This window comes from Salvelinus fontinalis, chromosome 23 (assembly GCF_029448725.1).
Source record: "Salvelinus fontinalis isolate EN_2023a chromosome 23, ASM2944872v1, whole genome shotgun sequence".
In the NCBI taxonomy this organism is placed as follows: Eukaryota; Metazoa; Chordata; class Actinopteri; order Salmoniformes; family Salmonidae; genus Salvelinus; species Salvelinus fontinalis.
In genome coordinates, this window is record NC_074687.1 from 16958985 (window position 1) to 16977277 (window position 18293).

Genomic DNA, 18293 nt, shown 5'->3' on the forward strand with positions numbered 1-18293 from the left:
ACCATGTTATACATGCCTTCATTCCAGCATGCTTCTATCATTAAAATACATACTAAACCAACTCATTCTGGGAGAATGACGTTCCCATCTGAAGTTGCCGTAAAGCGTTTCCCTATTAGCAGTCGGTGTGTATTCCCTCTGAACCTCTGTACAGGTCAGGGCTGTTGTGTGCTTGGCTAAGGCCTGCTCTGCTCTCCTGTCCCTCCTGTGGATGGGTCTATTTCAAACTGGGAAGAACCCACATGGCCTTCCTGAGCCAGCCTCTCCCTTCCACCTCCTTATCTCTTGCTCTACCTCCCTCCACCAGTCCTCTCCACCAGAGTATAGTTCTGTAACACGTGTAAAAAAAGAACAGATTCTGCTGTCTAAAAGATTTGTTTTGCCGAGCTTCTGCAACTCGGCTGTACTACTGCCATGCTGGAGAGGGGAAATGACTTGCCTATAACTCCCACCACCCAACTCATTTTAACAGCTTGTGCACTGTAAATATGCAAGGCTATGGGAATTTGCTGATAAAATATATATTTATATCCAATGCTTGCCTAAATATATCACATGATATACGCTGAGGCGAGAATGAACTCAGGAATGTATGTGTGGCATGCCCTGTTGTGATTAGTCAGATTCATCATTCAGTAGATTCTAGAATAGTATCTCTCCTAACATTCTAAACAAAGCATTGAGTCCTAGAATTTCATCATTCTTGGCATTCAAGACTCTGAAAGTTTGGTGTAAATGTAGAATCAGATTGGTTTTTTTTCTTATGAATCTGCTGTGAATAGTCTCTGACAGACACACAGGCAGGTCTTTGATCCATATATCTGGTTTCTCTCCTCTCAGATAGCTATCACAGAGAAGTGCAGTAGGGCTTCAGGCGTAATGTTCTCCATGTGTCTCTGAGCAGCGCACTCCGTCAGATCCAAACTCTCTCTCTGTCCCACTAACATCTCGCCACTGTTAATAACACAAACCATATGGCAGTGTATAGCTCAGGAAAACTACCCCATGATCTATTCTAGATTCTAGAGTATTTTGGGTGTGTGCATGTTAGTGTGCTTGCATAGAAATAATATCTCATTCTAGTTGTGTGTGTGCATGACAGTCTCAAGGTCGAGGTTTGTTTATCTGACACCATCCTGGTTGAGAAGATGACATGGCTAGTGTTAGGAGATGAGGAGTCATCCTTTACCAGTGATGCTGAGATACAGACTGGTCTCTGCTCTGATCACAACAACAACACCAGACAGGCCAACTGTTCCACTTTGTTCTGTTCTCCCTCAACAGAATGACCTGAAAACAGGTTGCTTAGCAACTGTTATTCAACATTCTTTTGTTTGTAAGTTACAATGTCAAGATGCCCTTCAATAGCTCTACTGTACCGTATGAGAGAGGGGCATTCTAAAGGACAGAATGTCATACCCCAACTATGACAGGTTCATTCATGGTGTTCTCATTGCATTGAGACAGCATTTCAAAGATTAGCTCAGAATGTGTAAAAAACTGAGATGACTTTATCAGTTAATGTGACATGCATGTAGTTTGGGTTTCAACTCAGTGGGCTAACTCAGTGTTTTGATGCACAGATCATCCAGGTTCAATGTCAGTGTGCACACACACACACACACACACACACACACACACACACACACACACACACACACACACACACACACACACACACACACACACACACACACACACACACACACACACACACACACACACAGAGACTACTGTATGCTGCATCCCCTCATCTTTTGACATAACTAAAATCTCTCCTCTACCTGTCAGTCCTCACGTCTCAGATCTCAGCGGATCCCTCTCCTCCTGCAGCTGTGCTGTCAGACACACAGGAGGACTAGATGTTCTGTTCAGATGTAGGCCAGCCAGTGAAGTTACAACATCAGCCCTCAGGATGTCTGCTCCAGGGCTGGGTGCGGTGGAACGTCTGTCTGGCAGAGGGCTCCAACGGCAGCCATGTTAGAGAGGTCACCGGGAGGATGGCAGCCATTTTGTTGAGTTTAGTGTGATTGATATCTGGATGTTAATCCAGAACTAGATAGGGAGGTAGAGAGAGGTGACAGAACAGCTGTAGCAACCAGGGGGCTCATTCAGGTGGGCACAACAAAATCCATAGGTCATTCATATGATAACGTTGTGGGATGTAAGAGATGCAGGGCTACTGAGTGACCAGCATCCCTCAATATTTCCTGGTACAAACACGGCAACATCATAATAAGGCAATTGCTCCCAGGCAAGGATAATTCCTTGCAGCTAGGCCTCAGTAAAGAGACATGACATTGGTGAGGCTGTGAAACAGGTGGAATGTGAAACCCCTTGTCGCTGTAGATAGACACACAAAGGCCCTTGGCTAATTACCGCTGTCAACAAACGTTGCAGCAGCTAATGCTGCTGTTGCTGTCTGCACTCCCTCCGCTGCTAACACTACAGGTATTTATAGATGGAGCCCTCATTTACACACACGCTGACATAGGCAGGCACACACACACACACACACACACACACACACACACACACACACACACACACACACACACACACACACACACACACATACACACACACACACACACACACACACACACACACACACACACACGCGCGCGCACGCACGCTTAAGCAGACATACAGATAGACAGACACACACACACACACAAGACCTCAGAGCCGAGAGAAGCAGCAACAGATTTCTTGGCCCAGAGGCATACGTGTTGGCACCCTAGCTGACAGTCTGCATCTCTCTCTCTGAGATGTGTATTTGCATTTTAGAAATGGGAGACTATAAACGGCATGTCATTGAAGGTCACAATGACGCAGTACTGCAGCTGTTGTCTATTATTATAGATACATCAATTCTCTTTGTTTACTTGTCACTGTGGTATGGACCCAATCATAACTGGGGATGCAAAGTGCATAAGTCAAAAGTTTTAACTGTTGTGTAAATCTTACATAATGTCAGTGGGAGATTTGCTCAATGTCCCTAGACACTTCCCAAACAATTTGATATTGTTTCCTCTTCTCTTCTCCTTTGTTTTAATGTCGACTGATACAAATGATAGTGTATGTGTTTCCACCATATTGCCTCCACCTATCCTGGGTTTTCAGTTCAGAGCATATGAAGGACAGAAGAAGAGAAGAGAACTTGAGACTATGGAGAAGAGGAGATGAAGAGATTAGGAAGCTACTTCAGACTATGGAAACTCTGGTTGACCCCATTACTGTCGCAGACAATAAACAGTACATGTTCACAGCTTCCAACAGACAACTAGTCTGTACGACCTCTGTGTCTGCTAACAGCTAGCTGGTGATGTCCCCCACACACACCAGAGAACAATACAGACAGAATTATCAGGGAGAGAGAGAATGAGAAAGAAAAAAACAATGCGACAGAAAGGGAGGAAGAGAGGGAGGGAGACTGAGAGAAAGGAAGAATACGATAGAAAGGGAGGAAGAGAGAGAAAGAGGGGGAAGGCAAGAGACAGAATGAGAGATATGGGGACAGGGAAAGGGCAAGAGGAGAGTAGGATGAGAATTCTAAATGAGGCTTCTGGAACAGCAGGCTATGACAGGCCCTCTGTCAGCATGTGTAAACTGTAAACATTGGGTTGTGTTTGTCCCAGTCCCATTGGTCATTCATCATTCTCCATCCATACATCATCATCTTCCAGGCCTGACCTTACACTCCTGGATGGAGGGATGGTGTTCATAAACTACATGGAAACAGGAAGAGAGAGTAGGGCCTAGATTCAAGCAGATCAAACGTTAACTAGCGATAGCAGACACCTGCATAGCGGATGTTTTGGCATGGTCGGAAGTGGAACTGTGTTGGAGCCACCATTTTGGTGAGCAACTGCTCTTGCGAGCTTGGGATTTCTGTTACCGCAACTCCGTGCGGCCAATTTGCTATGTTCGCTTTAAGTATAATACTGGGAGCCACTTGTGGATTTGACAGCTCTAATGCAGTTCCCCTGACACCCCCAAAACAACCTCTTTGACAATGTTGGCTAAAGCGGATCTGATTGAATCGAGCCCTAAGCACATGCATCATGGACCCCTACTGCATGCTGTCTGTGTACAAATACAGAGACGACAGGATCCAACACCACTTCAACCACCTGTTCCCAGGCTCAGAGAGAGAGTTGACATGTGCAAATCAAACATTACTATGAATTCTGTCCTGTAGTAGTAAACTGTGCGTGCTGTTTCAGCAGAGCTTACTGAGGTCCGCTGCTTTACAGCACCGGCTTGAGCTCTGTGATTATACCTGTTCACTATTTAGGAGGGTAAAAATACAAAACCACTGTGTGTGTATCTCCCATGGAAGTGGTTCCCTTTCTGTTCCAGCCTGTGTATGTACCCACCTTGACCAAACCCCTCAGCCTAACATAGGACCGTGTATGTACCCACCTTGACCAAACCCCTCAGCCTAACACAGGACTGTGTATGTACCCACCTTGACCAAACCCCTCAGCTCAGCCTAACACAGGACCGTGTATGTACCCACCTTGACCAAACCCCTCTGCCTAACATAGGACCGTGTATGTACCCACCTTGACCAAACCCCTCAGCCTAACACAGGACTGTGTATGTACCCACCTTGACCAAACCCCTCAGCCTAACACAGGACTGTGTATGTACCCACCTTGACCAAACCCCTCAGCTCAGCCTAACACAGGACTGTGTATGTACCCACCTTGACCAAACCCCTCAGCCTAACACAGGACTGTGTATGTACCCACCTTGACCAAACCCCTCAGCCTAACACAGGACTGTGTATGTACCCACCTTGACCAAACCCCTCAGCTCAGCCTAACACAGGACTGTGTATGTACCCACCTTGACCAAACCCCTCAGCCTAACACAGGACCGTGTATGTACCCACCTTGACCAAACCCCTCAGCCTAACACAGGACCGTGTATGTACCCACCTTGACCAAACCCCTCAGCCTAACACAGGACTGTGTATGTACCCACCTTGACCAAACCCCTCAGCCTAACACAGGACTGTGTATGTACCCACCTTGACCAAACCCCTCAGCCTAACACAGGACCGTGTATGTACCCACCTTGACCAAACCCCTCAGCTCAGCCTAACACAGGACCGTGTATGTACCCACCTTGACCAAACCCCTCAGCCTAACACAGGACCGTGTATGTACCCACCTTGACCAAACCCCTCAGCTCAGCCTAACACAGGACCGTGTATGTACCCACCTTGACCAAACCCCTCAGCCTAACACAGGACTGTGGTACAGACAGGTGTTACTCCTCTATTGAGCTAGTCTTGATGTGGTTAATTTCATCACATTTCAGACAACTGTAAATGCCATCACTCGGTCAATGCAAAGTGACAATAATTATTTAAGTCACATTCAACAATAGCAATTCTACTTTCATAAATAGACTTACGATTAAATGAATCAACAATTGCTTTTGAGATTGAATGAACACATTTATAATCAACTTCGGAAATGGAAACTGGAAGAAGTTAATCTTATTATGATAATTTGCAGAATTGCTATTCAAAAGACATCAGGGGCATATCTAGACAATCAGGCGTTCCTGATAAAAGTAATTATGCCATTAGTAAATGATAATGTGTAGATTAATGAAAGATTGAATTAATATAGAACAGTGAAATAGGCAGAATCTGCTAATATGACTTCATCAAGACATTCAGTGTAGCTCTGTATTCAGAGATTCATTTTAGTCAATAGTTTTTCCTGGTTACATGGTGAGGAACTCCTGACCCTATTATGCATTCTGTATCGCCCTGCTAGTTAACATCAGCTATTTCTTTGTCCACTTGAGTTGCAAAATATAAACATATAATCTATGGGGTATCAATGCAGCTAGGAGAAAATATTTCAGATTTCATCATAGATTCAAAATATGAATCAGTAAAGTGAGAAAAGGGGGGAAAACGACGTGATGCTTAATTGATGTCTTTAACCAGCTGGACATCCTGAATGTGTGCCTGTTCTGATCGTCAGCAGATGAGACAGTTAGTCTGAAGTGGAATCATATGGAGAGCAGAGCTGGAGGATGGAGGGGAAACTCAGCAAAGCCTTGGTCACATGGCCAGGCATCAATCAGGGATTAAGTATTCATCTCTTCAAATGGACTACATTCCAATCCAATCACATCTGGCCAGCTGATCTCTTTGTGGATAGGAGTGATTGGAACTCAACATATGATTCTAAATGGGATTATTAGAATGAAAAGAGCAGTGGAATCAGAGCCTTATATAGACATGGTTATGACTGGTAAAGTATTTACACATGGGTATGACTGGTACAGTATACACACATGGGTCTGACTGGTACAGTATATACACATGGGTCTGACTGGTATATAGAAATGGGTCTGACTGGTACAGTATATACACATGGGTCTGACTGGTACAGTATATACACATGGGTCTGACTGGTACAGTATATAAACATGGTTCTGACTGGTTCATAGAAATGGGTCTGACTGGTACAGTATATACACATGGGTCTGACTGGTACAGTATATACACATGGGTCTGACTGGTACAGTATATAAACATGGATCTGATTGGTATATGGAAATGGGTCTGACTGGCACAGTATATACACATGGGTCTGACTGGTACAGTATATACACATGGGTCTGACTGGTACAGTATATACACATGGGTCTGACTGGTACAGTATATACACATGGGTCTGACTGGTACAGTATATACACATGGGTATGACTGGTACAGTATATACACATGGGTCTGACTGGTACAGTATATACACATGGGTCTGACTGGTACAGTATATAAACATGGTTCTGACTGGTTCATAGAAATGGGTCTGACTGGTACAGTATATACACATGGGTCTGACTGGTACAGTATATACACATGGGTCTGACTGGTACAGTATATAAACATGGATCTGATTGGTATATGGAAATGGGTCTGACTGGCACAGTATATACACATGGGTCTGACTGGTACAGTATATACACATGGGTCTGACTGGTACAGTATATACACATGGGTATGACTGGTACAGTATATACACATGGGTCTGACTGGTATATAGAAATGGGTCTGACTGGTACAGTATATACACATGGGTCTGACTGGTACAGTATATACACATGGGTCTGACTGGTACAGTATATACACATGGTTCTTACTGGTACAGAATACACACATGCGTTTGACTGGTACAGTATATACACATGGGTCTGACTGGTACAGTATATACACATGGTTCTTACTGGTACAGTATATACACATGGGTATGACTGGTACAGTATATACACATGGGTCTGACTGGTACAGTATATACACATGGGTATGACTGGTACAGTATATACACATGGGTCTGACTGGTATATAGAAATGGGTCTGACTGGTACAGTATACACACATGGGTCTGACTGGTACAGTATATACACATGGGTCTGACTGGTATATAAAAATGGGTCTGACTGGTACAGTATATACACATGGGTATGACTGGTACAGTATATACACATGGGTCTGACTGGTATATAGAAATGGGTCTGACTGGTACAGTATATACACATGGGTCTGACTGGTACAGTATATACACATGGGTCTGACTGGTACAGTATCTACACATGGATCTGACTGGTACAGTATATACACATGGGTCTGACTGGTACAGTATCTACACATGGATCTGACTGGTACAGTATATACACATGGGTCTGACTGGTACAGTATCTACACATGGATCTGACTGGTACAGTATATACACATGGGTCTGACTGGTACAGTATCTACACATGGATCTGACTGGTACAGTATATACACATGGGTCTGACTGGTACAGTATATACACATGGGTCTGACTGGTACAGTATATACACATGGGTTTGACTGGTACAGTAAATACACATGGGTCTGACTGGTATATAGAAATGGGTCTGACTGGTACAGTATATACACATGGGTCTGACTGGTACAGTATACACACATGGGTCTGACTGGTATATAGAAATGGGTCTGACTGGTACAGTATATACACATGGGTCTGACTGGTACAGTATATACACATGGTTCTGACTGGTACAGTATATACACATGGGTCTGACTGGTACAGTATATACACATGGGTCTGACTGGTACAGTATATACACATGGGTCTGACTGGTACAGTATATACACATGGTTCATACTGGTACAGTATATACACATGGGTATGACTGGTACAGTATATACACATGGGTATGACTGGTACAGTATAGACACATGGGTCTGACTGGTATAAAGAAATGGGTCTGACTGGTACAGTATATACACATCGGTATGACTGGTACAGTATACACACATGGGTCTGACTGGTACAGTATATACACATGGGTCTGACTGGTACAGTATATACACATGGGTCTGACTGGTACAGTATATACACATGGGTCTGACTGGTACAGTATATAAACATGGTTCTGACTGGTATATAGAAATGGGTCTGACTGGTACAGTATATACACATGGGTCTGACTGGTACAGTATATTCACATAGGTCTGACTGGTACAGTATATACACATGGGTCTGACTGGTACAGTATATACACATGGGTCTGACTGGTACAGTATATAAACATGGTTCTGACTGGTATATAGAAATGGGTCTGACTGGTACAGTATATACACATGGGTCTGACTGGTACAGTATATAAACATGGTTCTGACTGGTATATAGAAATGGGTCTGACTGGTACAGTATATACACATGGGTCTGACTGGTACAGTATATAAACATGGTTCTGACTGGTATATAGAAATGGGTCTGACTGGCACAGTATATACACATGGGTCTGACTGGTACAGTATATAAACATGGATCTGATTGGTATATGGAAATGGGTCTGACTGGCACAGTATATACACATGGGTCTGACTGGTACAGTATATACACATGGGTCTGACTGGTACAGTATATACACATGGGTCTGACTGGTACAGTATATACACATGGGTCTGACTGGTACAGTATACACACATGGGTCTGACTGGTACAGTATACACACATGGGTCTGACTGGTACAGTATATACACATGGGTCTGACTGGTACAGTATATACACATGGGTCTGACTGGTACAGTATACACAAATGGGTATGACTGGTACAGTATATACACATGGGTCTGACTGGTATATAGAAATGGGTCTGACTGGTACAGTATATACACATGGGTCTGACTGGTACAGTATATACAAATGGTTCTTACTGGTACAGTATATACACATGGGTCTGACTGGTACAGTATATACACATGGGTCTGACTGGTACAGCATATACACATGGTTCATACTGGTACAGTATATACACATGGGTCTGACTGGTACAGTATATACAAATGGTTCTTACTGGTACAGTATATACACATGGGTCTGACTGGTACAGTATATACACATGGGTCTGACTGGTACAGTATATACACATGGGTCTGACTGGTACAGTATATACAAATGGTTCTTACTGGTACAGTATATACAAATGGTTCTTACTGGTACAGTATATACACATGGGTCTGACTGGTACAGTATATACACATGGGTCTGACTGGTACAGTATATACACATGGGTCTGACTGGTACAGTATATACACATGGGTCTGACTGGTATATAGAAATGGGTCGGACTGGTACAGTATCTACACATGGGTCTGACTGGTATATAGAAATGGGTCTGACTGGTACAGTATATTCACATGGTTCAAACTGGTACAGTATATACACATGGGTATGACTGGTACAGTATATACACATGGGTCTGACTGGTACAGTATATACACATGGGTCTGACTGGTACAGTATATACACATGGGTCTGACTGGTACAGTATATACACATGGGTATGACTGGTACAGTATATACACATGGATCTGACTGGTATATAGAAATGGGTCTGACTGGTACAGTATATATACATGAGTCTGACTGGTACAGTATATACACATGGGTATGACTGGTACAGTATACACACATGGGTCTGACTGGTACAGTATATACACATGGGTCTGACTGGTATATAAAAATGGGTCTGACTGGTACAGTATATACACATGGGTCTGACTGGTACAGTATATACACATGGGTATGACTGGTACAGTATATACACATGGGTCTGACTGGTATATAGAAATGGGTCTGACTGGTACAGTATATACACATGGGTCTGACTGGTACAGTATATTCACATAGGTCTGACTGGTACAGTATATACACATGGGTCTGACTGGTACAGTATATACACATGGGTCTGACTGGTACAGTATATACACATGGGTATGACTGGTACAGTATATACACATGGTTCATACTGAGACAGTATATACACATGGGTCTGACTGGTACAGTATATACCCATGGGTCTGACTGGTACAGTATATACACATGGGTCTGACTGGTATATAGAAATGGGTCTGACTGGTACTGTATATACACATGGGTCTGACTGGTACAGTATCTACACATGGGTCTGACTGGTACAGTATATACACATGGGTCTGACTGGTATATAGAAATGGGTATGACTGGTACAGTATATAAACATGGTTCTGACTGGTATATAGAAATGGGTATGACTGGTACAGTATATAAACATGGGTCTGACTGGTACAGTATATACACATGGGTCTGACTGGTACAGTATCTACACATGGATCTGACTGGTACAGTATATACACATGGGTCTGACTGGTACAGTATCTACACATGGATCTGACTGGTACAGTATATACACATGGGTCTGACTGGTACAGTATCTACACATGGATCTGACTGGTACAGTATATACACATGGGTCTGACTGGTACAGTATCTACACATGGATCTGACTGGTACAGTATATACACATGGGTCTGACTGGTACAGTATATACACATGGGTCTGACTGGTACAGTATATACACATGGGTTTGACTGGTACAGTATATACACATGGGTCTGACTGGTATATAGAAATGGGTCTGACTGGTACAGTATATACACATGGGTCTGACTGGTACAGTATCTACACATGGGTCTGACTGGTACAGTATATACACATGGGTCTGACTGGTACAGTATACACACATGGGTCTGACTGGTATATAGAAATGGGTCTGACTGGTACAGTATATACACATGGGTCTGACTGGTACAGTATATACACATGGTTCTGACTGGTACAGTATATACACATGGGTCTGACTGGTACAGTATATACACATGGGTCTGACTGGTACAGTATATACACATGGGTCTGACTGGTACAGTATATACACATGGTTCATACTGGTACAGTATATACACATGGGTATGACTGGTACAGTATATACACATGGGTATGACTGGTACAGTATATACACATGGGTCTGACTGGTATAAAGAAATGGGTCTGACTGGTACAGTATATACACATGGGTATGACTGGTACAGTATACACACATGGGTCTGACTGGTACAGTATATACACATGGGTCTGACTGGTACAGTATATACACATGGGTCTGACTGGTACAGTATATACACATGGGTCTGACTGGTACAGTATATAAACATGGTTCTGACTGGTATATAGAAATGGGTCTGACTGGTACAGTATATACACATGGGTCTGACTGGTACAGTATATTCACATAGGTCTGACTGGTACAGTATATACACATGGGTCTGACTGGTACAGTATATACACATGGGTCTGACTGGTACAGTATATAAACATGGTTCTGACTGGTATATAGAAATGGGTCTGACTGGTACAGTATATACACATGGGTCTGACTGGTACAGTATATAAACATGGTTCTGACTGGTATATAGAAATGGGTCTGACTGGTACAGTATATACACATGGGTCTGACTGGTACAGTATATAAACATGGTTCTGACTGGTATATAGAAATGGGTCTGACTGGCACAGTATATACACATGGGTCTGACTGGTACAGTATATAAACATGGATCTGATTGGTATATGGAAATGGGTCTGACTGGCACAGTATATACACATGGGTCTGACTGGTACAGTATATACACATGGGTCTGACTGGTACAGTATATACACATGGGTCTGACTGGTACAGTATATACACATGGGTCTGACTGGTACAGTATATACACATGGGTCTGACTGGTACAGTATACACACATGGGTCTGACTGGTACAGTATATACACATGGGTCTGACTGGTACAGTATATACACATGGGTCTGACTGGTACAGTATACACAAATGGGTATGACTGGTACAGTATATACACATGGGTCTGACTGGTATATAGAAATGGGTCTGACTGGTACAGTATATACACATGGGTCTGACTGGTACAGTATATACAAATGGTTCTTACTGGTACAGTATATACACATGGGTCTGACTGGTACAGTATATACACATGGGTCTGACTGGTACAGCATATACACATGGTTCATACTGGTACAGTATATACACATGGGTCTGACTGGTACAGTATATACAAATGGTTCTTACTGGTACAGTATATACACATGGGTCTGACTGGTACAGTATATACACATGGGTCTGACTGGTACAGTATATACACATGGGTATGACTGGTACAGTATATACAAATGGTTCTTACTGGTACAGTATATACAAATGGTTCTTACTGGTACAGTATATACACATGGGTCTGACTGGTACAGTATATACACATGGGTCTGACTGGTACAGTATATACACATGGGTCTGACTGGTACAGTATATACACATGGGTCTGACTGGTATATAGAAATGGGTCGGACTGGTACAGTATCTACACATGGGTCTGACTGGTATATAGAAATGGGTCTGACTGGTACAGTATATTCACATGGTTCAAACTGGTACAGTATATACACATGGGTATGACTGGTACAGTATATACACATGGGTCTGACTGGTACAGTATATACACATGGGTCTGACTGGTACAGTATATACACATGGGTCTGACTGGTACAGTATATACACATGGGTATGACTGGTACAGTATATACACATGGATCTGACTGGTATATAGAAATGGGTCTGACTGGTACAGTATATACACATGGGTCTGACTGGTACAGTATATACACATGGGTATGACTGGTACAGTATACACACATGGGTCTGACTGGTACAGTATATACACATGGGTCTGACTGGTATATAAAAATGGGTCTGACTGGTACAGTATATACACATGGGTCTGACTGGTACAGTATATACACATGGGTATGACTGGTACAGTATATACACATGGGTCTGACTGGTATATAGAAATGGGTCTGACTGGTACAGTATATACACATGGGTCTGACTGGTACAGTATATTCACATAGGTCTGACTGGTACAGTATATACACATGGGTCTGACTGGTACAGTATATACACATGGGTCTGACTGGTACAGTATATTCACATGGGTATGACTGGTACAGTATATACACATGGTTCATACTGAGACAGTATATACACATGGGTCTGACTGGTACAGTATATACCCATGGGTCTGACTGGTACAGTATATACACATGGGTCTGACTGGTATATAGAAATGGGTCTGACTGGTACTGTATATACACATGGGTCTGACTGGTACAGTATCTACACATGGGTCTGACTGGTACAGTATATACACATGGGTCTGACTGGTATATAGAAATGGGTATGACTGGTACAGTATATAAACATGGTTCTGACTGGTATATAGAAATGGGTCTGACTGGTACAGTATATTCACATGGTTCAAACTGGTACAGTATATACACATGGGTCTGACTGGTACAGTATATAAACATGGATCTGACTGGTATTTAGAAATGGGTCTGACTGGTACAGTATATAAACATGGATCTGACTGGTATATAGAAATGGGTCTGACTGGTACAGTATATACACATGGATCTGACTGGTATATAGAAATGGGTCTGACTGGTACAGTATATACACATGGTTCTTACTGGTACAGTATATACACATGGGTCTGACTGGTACAGTATATACACATGGGTCTGACTGGTACAGTATATACACATGGGTATGACTGGTACAGTATATACACATGGGTCTGACTGGTACAGTATATCCACATGGGTCTGACTGGTACAGTATCTACACATGGGTCTGACTGGTATATAGAAATGGGTCTGACTGGTACAGTATATACACATGGGTATGACTGGTACAGTATATACACATGGGTCGTACTGGTACAGTATCTACACATGGGTCTGACTGGTACAGTATATACACATGGGTCTGACTGGTACAGTATATACACATGGGTATGACTGGTACAGTATATACACATGCGTCTGAATGGTACAGTATATACACATGGGTCTGACTGGTACAGTATCTACACATGGGTCTGACTGGTATATAGAAATGGGTCTGACTGGTACAGTATATTCACATAGGTCTGACTGGTACAGTATATACACCTGGTTCTTACTGGTACAGTATATACACATGGGTATGACTGGTACAGTATATACACATGGGTATGACTGGTAGAGTATATACACATGGGTCTGACTGGTACAGTATATACACATGGTTCTTACTGGTACAGTATATACACATGGGTATGACTGGTACAGTATATACACATGGGTATGACTGGTAGAGTATCTACACATGGGTCTGACTGGTACAGTATATACACATGGTTCTTACTGGTACAGTATATACACATGGGTCTGACTGGTACAGTATATACACATGGGTATGACTGGTACAGTATATACACATGGGTATGACTGGTACAGTATATACACATGGGTCTGACTGGTACAGTATATACACATGGGTCTGACTGGTACAGTATATACACATGGGTATGACTGGTACAGTATATACACATGGGTATGACTGGTACGTACATCCACTTCTGCTGCTTAGGATATTCCTATGACCCTTCATATCAGGATTGGGATCAATTCCATTTAATTTCCAGTCAATACAGAAAGTTAACCCAATTCTATTTCTACATTTTCCTAGTTGAAAAACATTGAGAATAATGGAAATTGGTATTTCAGTTTACTTCCTGTAATTGAAATGGAATGGAATTGACCCCAAACGTGCTTAATACTGCTGTCTCCATGGTGACCGTGATCCTCTGTCCATGATAGAGCAGAAAGCGGTCAGTGCAGAGCAGACAGGCCCAGATCCTCCCATATACTACCACGCTTACCCTGATGTTGCATCAGACAAAGTGATACGTGCATGTGTGTGTGTGTGTGTGTGTGTGTGTGTGTGCGTGTGTGTCTGTGTGCGTGTGTGTATGTGTGTTTGCGTCAGTTGAGGCTCCTCAGACGAGGAAGGGGAGGACCATCCCACTCTGTGAATTTCATAAAAATGATAAGTGAAACATATATATTTTTTCTTCCATTTTAGATAAAACTATACTAAATGTATTCATGTCACCAAATAACTGTTTTGCAATAAAGGTCTACAGTAACCTCAACAGCACTCTCTGGGTTAGCACTATGGTCTAGCCAGCCGGAGGACAGCTATTTTCCATCCTCCTCTTGGTACATTACTTCAATACAAAAAATTGGTTCATGGTTCTCAACCCCTTCCATAGACTTACACAGTAATTTTGATGACTTCCGGAAGACATTATCCAACCTATCAGAGCTCTTGCAGCATGAACTGACATGATGTCCACCCAATCAAAGGACCAGAGAATGAATATAGTAGTGAAAGGATAAGCTACAGCTAGCTAGCACTGCAGTGCATAAAATGTGGTGAGTAGTTGACTCAAAGAGCGAGAAAGACAATAGTTGAAAAGTTTGAAAACATTTATTTCCTTAAAAATTAAGGAGCTATATAGCAAGCTAGCTTTTCACTTTCACTCACTTATTTAGCTAGCTAATGCAGCTAGCTAATTTAGCCTACTCAAACATCCGGCTCAAAAAGAGAAGAATGCTATTTATGTTAGCTAGCTGGCTAAAGCTATCCAACACTGGAACTTTTCCAAGTCAAGGTAAGCTTTCGGTTTTATTTATTCATTGCCACCGGGGCCCCCGGTGTACCTGCTAAACTGCTTGCTGCATACTGTACTGTGTGATTGTAGCGGGTTTACTAATGCGTTAGTTCTAGTAGCTATGTTGACTATGACATTACCTAATATGGTGACAACGATGTAGACTGTGTGTAGCGGTTATGGTATGAAAGTTTGGCTTGGAAAGTTTTTTTTCGCCAGGTCACAGAGAGCTGTTGTGTTGTGCACTGAAGGGAAAAGGTGAGAGGAGGAGAGCGTGTAGATGCGAGAAGGAATTATACAACCAGTGATGTAAAGTGACGATGTTGTTTGTATGTGGCTGCTATGAAAGTGAAATGTGTGTGCGGGTGATCAGGTGTGTATTCATTCTGCCGATTCTGTTGAAAAACGTTTCTTAAACGTAACGAACCAACCTGAATTTGTCCAATAGAAACTGTATGCAGCTGTTCAGACTAATGATTATATCCCAGATCAGTTAGATGCAGGCAAGAGTGTGCAAGGCGGTATTGAATGTGTCACTGTCTGTGACCTTGATTTCTTCAATTTGTCTCTCGACCTGTGTGCACCTACGTTATAAACTTTCATTCGATGGCTAGGTTGTAGGAACCTCATGATGGGTATAGGACAAATGAAGAGTATCATGTAGTAGCCTAAACCTATCGCTGTTACATAGAGCTGGGTGTATGGAATATCAATACAGTCATCCAATATGCTTTAACAGGAATAAGGCCATGCTCCCCCCCCCCCCCCCCCCCCCCCCCCAAACAAATCTTAGTTTGCCTGCATGAGTGATCCTTGCTTTACGTCAGTCCAGATTTACCAGAATAGAGCACACCAGCACATGATCAGAGTTAGAGGAGAGAGTACAGGGAGAGGAGGAGAGAAGAGTGGAGTACTACTCCTCATCCAGTATTAATATAGTATTTTAGGGGAGGCACACCACATCATCCAACATGGAATTTCAGCTCACTATCTGGATCACAAACAGAAAACATACATTTCAAATCTACTGTATGCACAAACTTTGATATTTTGCCATTTGCTGCCTTGTCTTGCCATTACCAGCCTTGATAATGTGAATTTAGTTGCTTGTCATGCCTATAAAGCTTCTTGAATTTAAAATGTTTTGGATTGAGCAGAAGAGTTTTGGATAAAAACATTTTATTTAGATTAGAAAACATAATTTAAATGAGTAGATACCAATTAAACAGAGACAACAAGCACAGCACACACTGGACACGAGGCCAGAGCAGAGGGAGAGAGACAGACAGAGATAGAGAGCAGAGGGAGAGAGACAGACAGAGAGACAGAGCAGAGGGAGAGAGACAGACAGAGAGACAGAGCAGAGGGAGAGAGACAGACAGAGAGACAGAGCAGAGGGAGAGAGCAGAGGGAGAGAGACCAACAGAGATAGAGAGCAGAGGGAGAGAGACAGACAGAGAGACAGAGGGAGAGAGACAGACAGAGATAGAGAGACAGAGCAGAGGGAGAGAGACAGACAGAGATAGAGAGACAGAGCAGAGGGAGAGAGACAGACAGAGAGACAGAGCAGAGGGAGAGCGACAGACAGAGATAGAGAGACAGAGCAGAGGGAGAGAGACATACAGAGAGACAGAGCAGAGGGAGAGAGACAGACAGAGAGACAGAGCAGAGGGAGAGAGACAGACAGAGAGACAGAGCAGAGGGAGAGAGCAGAGGGAGAGAGACCAACAGAGATAGAGAGCAGAGGGAGAGAGACAGACAGAGAGACAGAGCAGAGGGAGAGAGACAGACAGAGATAGAGAGACAGAGCAGAGGGAGAGAGACAGACAGAGAGACAGAGCAGAGGGAGAGCGACAGACAGAGATAGAGAGACAGAGCAGAGGGAGAGAGACAGAGCAGAGGGAGAGAGACAGACAGAGAGACAGAGCAGAGGGAGAGAGACAGACAGAGAGACAGAGCAGAGGGAGAGAGACAGACAGAGATAGAGAGCAGAGGGAGAGAGACAGACAGAGATAGAGAGCAGAGGGAGAGAGACAGACAGATAGACAGAGCAGAGGGAGAGAGACAGACAGAGATAGAGAGCAGAGGGAGAGAGACAGACAGAGAGACAGAGCAGAGGGAGAGAGACAGACAGAGAGACAGAGCAGAGGGAGAGAGACAGACAGAGAGACAGAGCAGAGGGAGAGAGACAGACAGAGATAGAGAGCAGAGGGAGAGAGACAGACAGAGATAGAGAGCAGAGGGAGAGAGACAGACAGATAGACAGAGCAGAGGGAGAGAGACAGACAGAGATAGAGAGCAGAGGGAGAGAG

The 18293-nt window shown here is 43.1% G+C and overlaps 1 protein-coding gene across 3 annotated transcripts in view; it reads right to left on the bottom strand.

The window, feature by feature from the left end:
• Positions 1-16744, bottom strand: part of LOC129820939 (uncharacterized) — a 23392-nt gene extending 6648 nt beyond the window's left edge. For 2 of the 3 annotated variants that reach the window (XM_055878072.1, XM_055878074.1), the window contains exon 1: positions 1785-12591. In XM_055878072.1, coding sequence (XP_055734047.1) covers positions 7736-9322 — 1587 coding nt within the window. In that variant the 5' untranslated portion in view covers positions 9323-12591 and the 3' untranslated portion in view covers positions 1785-7735. Of the gene's footprint in view, positions 1-1784 lie in introns of all 3 variants that reach the window. The other variant, XM_055878075.1, reaches the window with a different exon arrangement.
• Between the last annotated feature and the right edge of the window lie 1549 nt (positions 16745-18293).